General features: G+C 48.9%; 1 protein-coding gene across 7 annotated transcripts in view; it reads left to right on the plus strand.

Moving 5' to 3' along the window:
* The window catches only part of LIG3 (DNA ligase 3), a 26,632-nt gene continuing 13,589 nt past the window's right edge, over positions 1 to 13,043 (plus strand). For 3 of the 7 annotated variants that reach the window (XM_061605363.1, XM_061605366.1, XM_061605367.1), the window contains exons 1-10: positions 125 to 410; positions 1,915 to 2,493; positions 3,246 to 3,389; positions 4,569 to 4,766; positions 5,324 to 5,475; positions 6,662 to 6,828; positions 7,822 to 7,899; positions 9,393 to 9,561; positions 11,435 to 11,590; positions 12,481 to 12,612. In XM_061605363.1, coding sequence (XP_061461347.1) covers positions 1,953 to 2,493; positions 3,246 to 3,389; positions 4,569 to 4,766; positions 5,324 to 5,475; positions 6,662 to 6,828; positions 7,822 to 7,899; positions 9,393 to 9,561; positions 11,435 to 11,590; positions 12,481 to 12,612 — 1,737 coding nt within the window. In that variant the 5' untranslated portion in view covers positions 125 to 410; positions 1,915 to 1,952. The other 4 variants (XM_061605364.1, XM_061605365.1, XM_061605368.1 and 1 more) reach the window with 4 other exon arrangements.

The following is a 13,043-nucleotide window of genomic DNA, read 5'->3' on the forward strand; positions in this document are numbered from 1 at the left end:
GTGGTGACGTCATTGGCGCGCATGCGCAGGCGGCGAGCGAGAGGGAAGGAGTGGGGGAGAGAGGTGCCCGGATTTAAAGGGGTCGCCGCTGCGGGACAGGAGGCTCGGTAGGCGAAGGCGGCGGGGACCGGGCGGAGGGGACGCGCGGAGGAGCCCGTTCCTCCCGCCGGCCGCCTCCTCCGAGAGAGAGAGGACGAGAGAGCCAAGGCCTGAGGCCCTGTTGATAACCGCCCTGAGGGGGAGGGGCTTGCGGCCTTCCTTCACACCAAACCAACCAACCATCACCAGGAAGGGAAGGGGCGGGGCTTAAAGGGGCGCCTGCGCAGTAGCCCTCAAGCGCCCCAGGCTGCCAGGTGTCAGAGGCCACGGGGATGGGCGGAAGAGATCCTTTTTGGCCCTTGCAGCCGGAGGTGGGCTTGGGGCAGCGGGGAGGCGGATGGTAGGGAGGGTGTGTGAGCTAAATAGAGAAGCTGCAGGTGGGTGCAGGTCCGCCACGGAGATTGCTTGGCATGCCTGGTGTCATTTCTATTTCTGTTATTATTATGATTATTGGTGGCTTGCTGTGTCTTTTGACAGTAATAATCATAATAGGCATGCCAAACTATTTAGCCAACAATAATAATAATAAAATTACATAATACTTGATGCAATAATAGTAAGTCTATTCTTATTATTGTGTCTATTATTATGTTTATATTGTTGTTGTTGTTATTGGTTGCCAGTGATGTTGCCTGGCATGCCTGTGAATAATAATCATAGGCATGCCAAGTAATATAGCCAACAAGAATAACAGTATGTCTGTTATTGTGCCTATTATTGTCGTGTCTGCTATTGTTATATTTACATTGTTATTTAAGATTACAAGCCCAGGCATTTAATTTTAGCATGTAATTTTGGCACTTTGTCTTAGTTAATAAAAGCGTTTTTAGACTACGGATTTTATTAAAAGGTTATGTACCTTGTTTCTCTTGTTTCTTTCAATTGGCATTTTTAGTGAATATTTTAGATTGTGTGTTGTAAACCATTTGGAGGTCTTTTGTTTTAGTAAGCTGTAGATAACTTTTTTATTAATAGTGTCAATATTAATCACATCAGTGTTGTTATTATTAGCAACAACTAGTTTTTTGTTTAAGAATATAAAAGTATAAGAAGAGCCTGCTGGATCAGGCCAAATTCACCCATCAAACCCTGCATCCTATTCTCACAGTGGCCAGCTAGATGTCCATGGAGCAGGGGGTTGGACTAGATGGTCTTATAGGCCTCTTCCAACTCCACTGTTCTATGATTCTGTGATTATGGAAAGCCCGCAAGCATGACCTGAGCACAAGAGCATTCTCCCGTCCTGCGGTTTCCAGCAACTGGTATTCGGAAACATGCTGCCTCGGACCATGGAGGCAGAGCGTAGCCATCATGGCTCGGAGCCACTGACAGCTTTATCCTCCATGAATTTGTTAAAGCCACCCAAGTTGGTGGCCATCACTGCCTCTTGTGGGAGTGATTCCTTAGTTTAACTACGCGCTGTGTGAAGAAGCACTTTTTTTTGTCTGTCTGGAATCTTCCTACATTCACCTTCATCGGATGTCCCCGAGTTCTTGTTTTAGGAGAGAGGGACAAAAACTTTTCTCTGTCCACATTCTCCCTTTATTTATTTATTGACTGGCTTGAGAGGGTTTTCCCCTAAAAGTTGGCTTTATAAATATTTTTAATACATGAATCATAAATAAAATTATCTCATTGTTGACAGAGCTAGGAAGAATGATTTTCACAAGGGTAGTGGTGTCTGTCTTTTGGAGCAGGGACCCCAAGTGTCCTGGGGCACCTTAAAAAGACAAGAAGATTTAATGTGTCATCGGGTTTTGTACTCTCTTGAAGAGAGTTTTATGTGTCTTTTCCCCCTTTCCCTTCTGATCTTAGATCAACACTAGGAGGGGGAGACTAGACCAGGAACCTGCATGCCTTTTCTGCTCAAGGCGCTTCTCTTACAGACCATCAGGACCCTCAGCAGAAGTGAGAAATTGTTCTTGCTGTCGACACAGACAACTCAAGCTCACGCTGACCGCAGCTTCCAGAAGACCGTTGCCTTCCACAGGTGGAGAAATACTGCTCTGTCTTTGGCTAGCCGGCAGTACCAGCCGTGCACCTGTGGCTTTGTCCTTCCAGCACCTCCGTTCGTTTGGCATCTGAAGCCCCTGTGCACAGCCTCCGAGATGGCGGAGCAGCGCTACTGCGTGGACTACGCCAAGCGAGGCACGGCGGGCTGCAAGAAGTGCAAGGAGAAAATCCTCAAAGGGATGGTGCGCATAGGAAAGGTGGTGCCCAACCCCTTCACGGAATCCGGCGGGGACATGAAAGAGTGGTACCATGTCAAGTGCATATTCGAAAAGCTGGAGAGGGCTCGGACGACGACCAAGAGGATTGAGGACCTCACCGACTTGGAAGGCTGGGAGGAGCTGCAGGATGGCGAGAAGGAGCTGATCAGCCAGCATATCTCAGGTGAGCAGCAGTCATAATCATACTCCGATTGGACGGATCCAGCGTTCAGAGCATTTCACTGCTTTGCAACAGCTCTGTAAGGTAGACCAGTACATCAACCCCCCAAACTCTGCTTGGACAGTTCTCCAAAGCAAGATTGCAAGCCAGGATCAAACCATGAGTTTCAATCTTTGTGTAGAGGGATGCACAAACTGCCGTCTTGGTGTCCATGATAAACTGTGATAGGAGGAAAACATGGTTTTTAAAAAAAATATCTTGCATTGTTTTAACAGACAAAATGCAACTAATTCAATAAATAACCATCTTAACAGCAGCAGACCTCAACTGCAACTCCCATCAGCTCCAGACAGCATGGCCAATGATCGGGGTGATGGGAGTTGTAGATTAGCAACATCTGGAGGGGTACAGGTTCCCCGCTCCTGGTTTAGAGCCACTCAGATTGCAGTTTGCATGTTTAAGTATTGGTCTCTGTTCCACTGATGGTACTTGATCTTGCTTCCATCACTTTGCCAAAAGGATCCTCCCAGTAGTTAACCAATTTACCATAAGGTGTCTGTGTTACTTTTTTTAACATGGGTTTCCAACTAATAATAATAATAAAACTGAGGACTAGATGCCTGTTTCAGCACTTTTGTTAGTTGCTTCTAAAAAAAGAAAACAGATACTCCCTGGCCACATACTGTGACATACCCGTAGAGGTGCAGAATAAACTCTGCCAGTCTTTTAAGCCCTAACCCCTTGTCTCTTCACAGATGTTACTTCCAAACCGGCAAACACGCCAAAGAAAAAGGCAACCGTCCAGGCAAAGATTTCTCCCAGTGGGCAAATAACCTCTCCCAAGAAAACACCGGCGCCTTCTTCTGATCCATCGCCAAAGAAATTTTCGGGGTTTACAGGTGTGTAAGAGATGGAAGACCTCTCCTTTTTAAGTTTTGACACATCGCTGCCGTCTCAGCGCAAGGTTGCCGCTGTGGCTCTGTGTGGGTGAGGAGAAATCTGCCGTAGTCCTGGACGTGGCTTGGTCCAGGCTCAACAGGCTGTTCTCACATTCAGGCAGAGCGGTAGGTGATCATTGTTGGCCTACGATTTGGCAGGAGGCCTAAGAACGTGAGAGGAGCCCTGCTGGATTAGGCTGATACCCTTTGGATGTTGTTGGACTCCCAGCTGCCATCAACCCCAGCCAGCATGGCCAATGGTTATGGATGACGGGAGTTGCATCCCCAAAACATATGGAGGGCGCTCTATTACCCTTACTCTTGAGCCCTCCAGGTGTTTTTATTTTTGACTACAGCCCCCATCATCCCTGGCCTGTTGGTGATGCTGGCTGGGGCTGATGGGAATTGGAGTCCAACAACATCTGGAGGGCTATCAATGGCTACTAGCCATGATGGCTGTGCTCTGCCACCCTAGTCAGAGGCAGTATGTTTCTGAAAACCAGTTGCCGGAAGCCTCAGGAGGGGAGAGTGTTCTTGCACTCAGGCACCTGGTTGGCCACTGTGAGAACAGGATGCTGGACTAGATGGGCCACTGGCCTGATCCAGCAGGCTCTTCTTATGTTCTTATGGAGGGCCACAGGTTAGCTACCTGTACCCCATTGAATGCCATGGGTGAGGCTGACTTCTGATGAGCCAAGCCCAGGAACAGACTGCACAGGCCTGCTGATGTGACAAGAGCAAACTATTTGTTGATGATGATCTTCGGCAGACGTTCTAGGAGAACGGGGGTAGCCAAGGTGGTGCCCTGCAGACGTTGCTGGACTGCAGCTCTGGTCATCCCTGAGTGTTGGGTCATGCTGGCTAGGGCTGATGAAAGTCTGAGTCCTAAAGACTCTCCTAGGGTACGTTAATCCAGAAACAACAGAGTGTTTCAGCTATTGGAAAGTGGAGAAATGCAGCCTTGTATTTACTCAAGTTTAAACAACAACAAAAAAACAGATCAGCCTCCCTGTTGTTATCTGCACTTGGTCCTTGGGATAAGGATGGGCTAGAAGCAGAAATAAATGTTGGAGGGGAGGGGGGAACTCATCGGCTGTGCTGGTCGGTGGCACCTCTCGCTGAAGCGCTCTCTCTGCACAGCTAAGCCAGGCAATTCTGAAGAAGCCGCCTCCGGATCTCCCCGCAAGCCCAGCTTATCCGTCGAGAAGAGTGACCCAAAGCACAAGGACTGTTTGCTGCGGGAATTCAGGAAGCTTTGTGCTATGGTGGCCGACAAGCCCAGTTACAATGTCAAGACCCAGATCATCCAGGACTTCCTGCAGAAGGGAACCAGTGGAGGTGCAATTTCTTCTCTTTTTCCCCCTCCTCTCTCTCTCTCTCTTTGTTTAAATGGGTGGGAGTGTTTGTGTTGATGCAGAGCGTGACCTCAAGAGAGCGAGTGGTGTGTGTGAGTTGCCAGATGGGATATAAGTTATACTGACTCAGACCCTTGTTGCCTACACTGATTGGCAGCAGCTCTCCAGAGTTTCAGGCAGGGCGTCTGTCCCAGCCCCCTTGCCATTGAGGGTTGAACCTGGGACCTTCCGGATGCAAAGCCGACGCTCTTAACTGCTGAGCTACGGCCCTCCCGCTTTAGAGTAAGGTGAACACAGTTCACTGCTCTTCCTGATGGCTTAATATATTGTACAGCACCTGGCATCTGTAGGGGAAGAGCCACAGCTCTGTGGTAGAGCGTCTGCTTGCTGGCTTTCTGCCTCGCTGTCTGCTGCTAAGACGCTTCTGAATCCTTGGCCTTGCTTCTAAAGGCCCCTAAGCGGAGTCTTTGCTGCAGGCAAAAGCTGCCCACCGAGACAAGGTAAGGCACCCTCACTTGTCCTGCCGTTTGCTGTTCCTAGACGGCTTTCGTGGGGATCTCTACCTGACGGTGAAGCTGCTCTTGCCGGGGGTGATTAAGAGCGTTTATAACTTGAACGACAAGCAGATTGTCAAGCTGTTCGGCAGGATATTCAGCTGCAGCCAGGAAGACATGGTCCGAGACCTGGAACAGGTGAGTGCAGAGCTGGCTGCGTAGTAGGCCTTCGGGTATTCCACCCTTCACTAGCCTAATGCCCCCGCAGATGTTTTGGACCACAACGCCCATCAGTGCCATATATTTCAGGGAGATGACAGCGTTTTAAAGTGCATGCCAGCCCTACCCTGCTTCTGCAAAAGAACTTTTGCATGCATATCACGGCAAGAATGAGACCAACTTGGCCGCACCTCCCTGTCAAGAGAATGAGCAGCTGCAAGGCTCTTGCCCCCCACCCCACCCCTGCCAGGACGGACACATATTAGGAACTGTGTAACTAAGAATCGGTGCCAGTTTGCTTTTTTCCTTCTCCTTTCCCGTCCCTTTTCCTTTTGTGTAGTGTGTTTTCTTTTTAGATTGTAGGCCTGAGGGCAGGTGCTGCCTTATTGCTGATAGTTGTAAACTGCTTTAGGAACCTCTTTCAGCTGGTGATGAATGAGCTCTGCTAGAGAGGGCCTGCTGCAGACACAGTCTCAGGAGATCTGTTCCATACAGTGGAGGAAGCAGGCCTTCACTATTGTGGCACCTACCCTTTGGAACTCGCTGCCCTAACCTATGAGGCAGGAGCCTTCTCTTGATTTATTTTTGGTGCCTACTGAAGACCTTCCCGTCTGACATTCCTTTTAAGTGGAGACATTTATCCCAGTCTGTATCAGACTTCAAGTTGGTTTTACGTATTTTTTTTAATTTATTGATGCTTTTGTTGTTCATAGAATTATAGAATCATAGAATAGTAGAGTTGGAAGGGGCCTATAAGGCCATCAAGTCCAACACCTGCGCAATGCAGGAATCCATGTTAAATCGCTTTGGGATGTTTTATGGCGGGGTGGGCAACTGCAGCCCTTCAGGTTATTCTGCCTGGCCCTTGGGGCTTTTCCCAGGCTATGCCCCTCACCTGAGTCGCATGAGCGGTTTTCCCTGGCTGGAATATGGCTTTGACCTTTGATAATGCCTCCTGCTACCCTGGATGGAGGTTGGGGAGAGGGGCACATGTGAGTGCGTTTAGAAACTAGCCTTACTATACAAAGGTAAAACTCTCTGCCTGCTCTTGCTTGTGGCCCTGTCCACCACTGGCCTGTGGCCCTCAGCAGGCTTCCCAGAAGGGAATGTGGCCCTCAAGCTGGACTGCAGTTCTTGCATCCACCTCCTCCTTTGTTTTGAATAGGGGGATGTGTCCGAAACGGTGCGGATCTTCTTTGAGCAGAGCAAAGCCTGCCCCCCTGCTGCCAAGAGCCTCTTGATGATCCAAGAGGTGGATGAGTTCCTAACGCAGCTCTCCAAGCTTTCCAAAGAGGACGACCAGCAAAACTTGCTGCAGGATATTGCAAAGAGGTACAGCAAGGGCGGGAGGCGTTTGTGACTTCCGGCTTAGGGAGATCAAGCTAGAGCGAAGGAATGGCTGGGAGAAAGCCTGGTGGGGACCTGTGGTCCTCTAGATTATTATTTTATTATTATTATTATTTATTAGACTTTTATACCGCCCGACTAGCAATAGCTCTCTGGGCGGTGAACACAGAGAATACAATAAAATACACAATATAATACAGTAAGAACATATAAAATAAGAACCATCTGAAATCAGTACAGCAAATATGAAAATCAAGTTAACTTAAATTAAAATGCAGTGGAAAAGAGGAAGGTTTTAACCGGGCGCCGAAAGGATAACAATGTTGGCGCCAGGCGCACCTCCTCGGGAAGACTGCTCCACAGTTCGGGGGCCACCACTGAGAAGGCCCTAGATCTTGTCACCACCCTCCGGGCCTCTCTATGAGTTGGATCCCGGAGGAGGGCCTTCGTAGCAGAACGTAGCGTACGGGCCGGTTCGTATCAGGAGAGGCGTTCCAACAGGTATGTAGAGACTCTCACACATCCCTATGCTAGGCAAGCCTTTGCGAGCTTGGTACCCTTCTGGTGTTTTGGACTATTAACTCCCATCAGCCCCCGCTGGGACAACTGGGGCCGATGGAAGTTACAGTCCAAAACATCTGAAGGTTGTTAAAGGCTGTTCTAGGCAATGCTGAGACCAGGAAATGATGAGGACTCCCTCTGGCTGCCCAACACCAGGTGAAAACTGGTCTCTTCCAGTTGGCAGAGACTTGAACCATCATCGGCAGAGTGCAGCATTTATGGCCCAATTCCATAAACTACTCCCAGTATTTGGCACAACATGACTTCACTGTCCCATCAACCCCCCAAATAAACACCGGCTCTGCAGGGCTGCGTTTTGAAAACTTTTCTGCTAAGATTCTTCCCAACCCACGTGGGAGGGAGCCGTTTGGGCAATGATCTCCTGACTGGTAGAGCATTTTTTTTTAATTCTTCCAGGTGCACCGCCAATGACCTGAAGTGCATCATCAGGCTGATCAAACACGACTTGAAAATGAACGCTGGCGCCAAGCATGTGTAAGCTGTGTGTGTGTGACGGCTTCCAGAAAGAATGCCAAAGTCTAAACAAAAGGAACATGATGGAGACATAAGAAGATCTCTTGGCCTTGGGGCTTATTTTGGAGCAGGGCGAGAGAACCTGTGGCAGACCCAGCTCCCATCAGCCCAGAGTGATTTGGAGGGCCACAGATGACAATGCTGATATCGTTTATTACATTTATATCCCGCCTGGAGCCCCGGGGAGGCAAACACATGCCAAAACACTAAAAAAAATCTACAAAACATCTTAAAAACAAAACTTTTTTAACGTCACCTAAAAAAAAACTTTAAAAAACCTTTAAAAACACATTAAAAAGCAATTCCAGCACAGATGCAGACTGGGATAAGGTCTCAACTTAAAAGGCTTGTTGGAAGAGGAAGGCCTTCAGTAGGCGCCGAAAAGATAACAGAGGTGGCACCTGCCTAGTATTTAAAAAGGTAAAGGTATCCCTGCACTTGTAGTGCGAGTCATTTCCGACTCTTAGGGTGACGTCTTGCGACGTTTACTAGGCAGCCGTTTATATGGGGTGGGATTGCCAGTTCCTTCCCCGGCCTTTCTTTACCCCCCAGCTTATGCCGGGTACTCATTTTACCGATCACGGATGGATGGAAGGCTGAGTGGACCTCGACCCCTTTTATTCGACTTCCTCCTTCCGTTGGAATCGTACTCCGGCCGTGAGCAGAGCTTCGGCTGCGTTACCCCCGCTTACCACTCTGCGCCACGGAGGATCTTGTCTAATAATGAAGGGGAGGGAATTCCAAAGGGTAGGTGCCACTACACTAAAGGTCCGTTTCCTATGTTGTGTGGAATGGACCTCCTGATAAGATGGTATCTGCAGGAGGCCCTCACCTGCAGAGCGCAGTGATCGACTGGGTATATCAGGGGTAAGACGGTCTTTCAGGTATCCTGGTCTCAAGCCATATAGGGCTTTGTACACCAAAACCAGAACCTTGAACTTAGCTCCTTTTAAAGAGATGTCTCCTTTCTGTTTCTCTGAAACTGAATTAGATTGTAAAAATGGGGGGGCCGCAGATGAAAAATACATAGAAAAACTAAAATGTTATGTAGCTTATCGACAGCTGTTGGCAAGACGACTTAATGGAACCTCAGTGCACAGAGGCTTTCCACCTTTGAGTACCAGCTGTTGGCAGGCAGAGTTGGGGGAAAGCCAGAGAAGGCTGTTCCCTATCATGGCTTGCTTGTGTGTCCAGAGGCATCTCTCCACCCACTGTTCTGTATCATCATCATCATCACTTCACCAGCAGGTCCCAGGGTGGGTTACCACAGTCTAAAATTCAGTATTAAAAGCAAAACAAATCACTAGATTGCGAGACCCAATTATTTGATCATGGGCCAGCGGACCGCAAGTGGTTCCCTTTCCCTGCCCTAAACAAATAGGTGGAACCCAAAGATGGTGATTTTTTTTCTTAACACTTTTTTTTGTCCCTATCCTTGCCTGTTGTTGTTATAGCTTGGATGCTTTGGACCCAAATGCTTACGAGGCTTTCAAAGCATCGCGCAACCTTCACGATGTGGTGGAGAGAGTGCTGAGGAACCAACAAGAGTCCCAGAAGGTGCCCGGCCTGAAGAGAACCCTCAGTGTCCAGGCCACGCTGATGACCCCCGTTCAACCTATGCTGGTAAAAAAAGCGACTGATCCGTTGAGGTCTTTTGGTTGCAGCATCGGCACCACCGAGCTCCCCTGGCTCCATCTCTGTCGACATTTTGACTTTCAACAAGTCTGGTAGAACCTTAAAGACTAACATATTTGTTATGGGATGAGTTTTCGTGAACCAGAGTCCACGGCCCTTCTGGAATCCAAGAGCCAGCCAGCTGGATGAGGCCAGTGGTCCATCTAGCCCAACATCCTGTTCTCACAGTGGCCAGTCAGATTCCCCAGTGGGAAGCCCTGTGTGTAACAGCATTCATCTAACTTGTGATTCCCAGGAGTTTGTAATCAGAAACATGCTGCCCTGACAGTGGCGGTAGAACATGGCCATTGTGGCTAGTAGCCATATACTAGCCTTATTATCTTTCATGAATTTGTCTCGGCCTGTGTTGAAGCCATCTTGGTTGGAGGTCATCACTACAACTTTTAGGAGCAAATTCCTTAGTTTAACGACGCTCTCTGTGAAGGACTTTCTTTTGTCTGTCCTGAATCGTCCAGTGCTCGGCTTCATTGGATGACCCCATTTGGTCTCTGTATCATCAGAGAGGGAGTAAAACTCTCTGTCCACTTCCTCCACACCATGCATAATTTTATACACCTGTATCGTGTCCTCCACCCCTTGCGTGCCTTTTCTGTAAAACAAGAAAAAGCCCAAAACGTTGGCCGTCTTTCCTCGTAGAGGAGTTGCTCCAGCCCCATGGCCAACCCTGTGGAAATTAGCAAAAGCTGTTCTTAGCAGGCATCCTTTCAATGTCGGTCGAGTTGTCCCTGTGAAGCCACAGGTGGTGTTGATGAGATGGATCGCCGTCAGGTTCTTTCTCTTCTTAATGCTAATGTTCAGTTTGGGGGTTCTTGGTTTCGGACTAGTTCTTCTGTCAGTAAACTCAGCTGTACTCTGCCTCGGAGGGTCACTCTCTCACACACACGCACTTTTGATTTCTGTGGCATGGGAGAGGGCTTTTTCAGTTGTGGTTCCTCCCCTGTGGGCCTCCCCAGTGAGGTCCACCTGCTGACTTCATTGACATCTTTTTGGTGCCAGGTAAAGGCTTACCTGTTTCCCCAGGCATTTGATAGACTGAGATTATGTTAACTTGTGTGCCGCCAAAGCTTCCTGTGGCTCTATGGGGGCTTTTGTCACAAAACAGCAATGCAACAACATGACATTTTTATTTTTCTAGTATGTCGCTTGGAGACCTTAGGCTTTCAAGCAACTAACAAATCCAGTTAGTAGTAATAATAATTAATAATAATTCCCCACCCTTATTGGCTGCTACCTCTGCTTCCGCTGTGTTATGTTTACGTGGCGGAGCCTGGCTCCTATCAGTGGCAATAGCACCAGAGCCAGATTTTGGCTCCTCTGAGTACCTGCCAAGCACTGAGGGATTCAGGCACGAAGAGTAGGCCAAAACAGTTTTCTGTGAAAGGAGATGCCTTGTGATCTGCCAGTGGGGTCCTCTTAAAGTTGGGAGAATCCCTTCTTCAGAGGTAAAACAGGTTCTTCTTGTGTAGACCAGCCTGGTGATCTCTGGATATCTTGGTCTACAACTCCCATAGGCCCCGGCCGGCATGGCTATACTGGCTGATGGGAGTTCTGGTCTAACACATCTGGAGGTCACTGGGTTGTTGCAGAAGGTCCCAGGCTCAGTCCTCGGCATCTTGGAGGGCGAGTAGGATTGGGGAAGATCTCTGCTTGTATGCCAGGAGGGTACGCTGTCAGATGAGGGGGTGGACAGTGCTGTTTTAGGCAGACTGCTTGGTAGAAGACAACTTGTACGTGGCTTGCAGAGCAGTCGGCAATTAAAAGTCGTCAGGTGGAATTTTCCCTTCCTTTTTTCTTCCATGAGGCTGAAGCCTGTAAGTCCATCGAGTACGCCATGAAGAAATGCCCAAACGGAATGTATGCGGAGATCAAGTATGACGGAGAGCGCGTCCAGGTGCACAAGAAAGGCGATCACTTCAACTACTTCAGCCGCAGCTTGAAACCTGTCCTTCCACACAAGGTTAGCTGAACCTCTGGCTCGGTTCCTGTTAAAAAGAAGAAAAAGTGGCCGTCTTCTCACCCCCGCCAAGTGCCTAGCACGTTCCACTAATCTTGGTAAAATTCAGTAATTTCATACCTGTAGGCGGCTGCTTTGCCCTGCTTCCCACATCATACTAAACCATGGTTTAGCGTGAAGTGCACAAGTTGGAACAAGCTCAAGCAAAGCCTCAAGGTCATGTATCCACACATGCATACCCCATGTGGTTGGGGAAAGGTTCTCTGCAGGTTTTGTTTTCACAGCATCCCAACTTCTTCTGACAAACCAGATACCCGATTTTTGAATAAGACAAATGCTGGTCACTTTCAAAACAGGCCAATTTCAAACCATGGGTTATGAAGTTGGCTTTTTTAACTGATCAGTTTGCCTTACACCACAGGTCTCTTCATCCATATGCAAGACTAAGCTGGGATTCTGCAAATGTGTAGCTAAACACTGCAAAAGTCCTGTTGGTTTAATGGGGGGAGGTTAACGGGCCAGGAATTAGACACACACACGAGATAAAAGCAGTCAAAGCGCTTTATAGCAGTGCCGCACAAAGACCTCCAGAAGTAGGGCCGACGCCGAGCATTTTGCTTCCTAAAGGCGAAGGAAAAGAAGAGGGGAAGGCTCCCTCCCTGTTCCAAGTATGGAAGCTGGACCGGAGGAGGCAACGCTGGTGATGGGATAGTGTTTGAGGCATCGGGCCAAATCGGGTGCTAAAAAGGGTCATGCCTGGTGGGCTCGGGACAAACCTCCGAAGGCTGCTGTAGCTCCCCAGCAGCATTCGCCGTTTGAAGCGATCGCCTCGCTCTGCCTAATGTTAGGGCCTGGCCCCGTCAGGATGGTGATGTGCTTGTGTTTTAAACCAGGTGGCCCATTTTAAGGACTTCATCCCCAAGGCTTTCCCAGGAGGGCACAGCATGATCCTGGACGCAGAAGTCCTTCTGATCGACACCAAGATAGGGAAGCCGCTGCCTTTCGGAACTCTTGGAGTGCATAAGGTACTCTTTCTCCTCCGGGCCAGAAGTAGATGAAATAGCCCGTTGTGTTGCCATGGGACGAGGCGGGTTCGTTTTTATAAAAAGACAGCGGCGAACAACTTGATGCGACCGAAAAGGGGATTGGGGCCCTTTCCCTGTGAGAGAACGCCTTTTAGCTCAGCGGGTGGGAGTTGTAGACCAAAACATCTGGAGAGCGCCAGGTTGGGGAAGGCCGGCTACAGCATTTTTTCCGCTTGGGAAGCGGGAGGCAGCGGCGAGATTGGGTGTCACGTGGAGAAAACAAGGAAAGATCCCCTAAAATTGATGAAACATGGGGTGGAGAGAAAAAGTGGCCCCGTATGTTCTAAAAAACAGTCGCTTTTGGATTGCAAAGTTGGAGACAGAGAGGGAGGGAAGACCTAAATCTCTGCAAGCATTGGGCCTCTTTTGGA

This window comes from Rhineura floridana, chromosome 21 (assembly GCF_030035675.1).
Source record: "Rhineura floridana isolate rRhiFlo1 chromosome 21, rRhiFlo1.hap2, whole genome shotgun sequence".
NCBI classification, from domain to species: domain Eukaryota; kingdom Metazoa; phylum Chordata; class Lepidosauria; order Squamata; family Rhineuridae; genus Rhineura; species Rhineura floridana.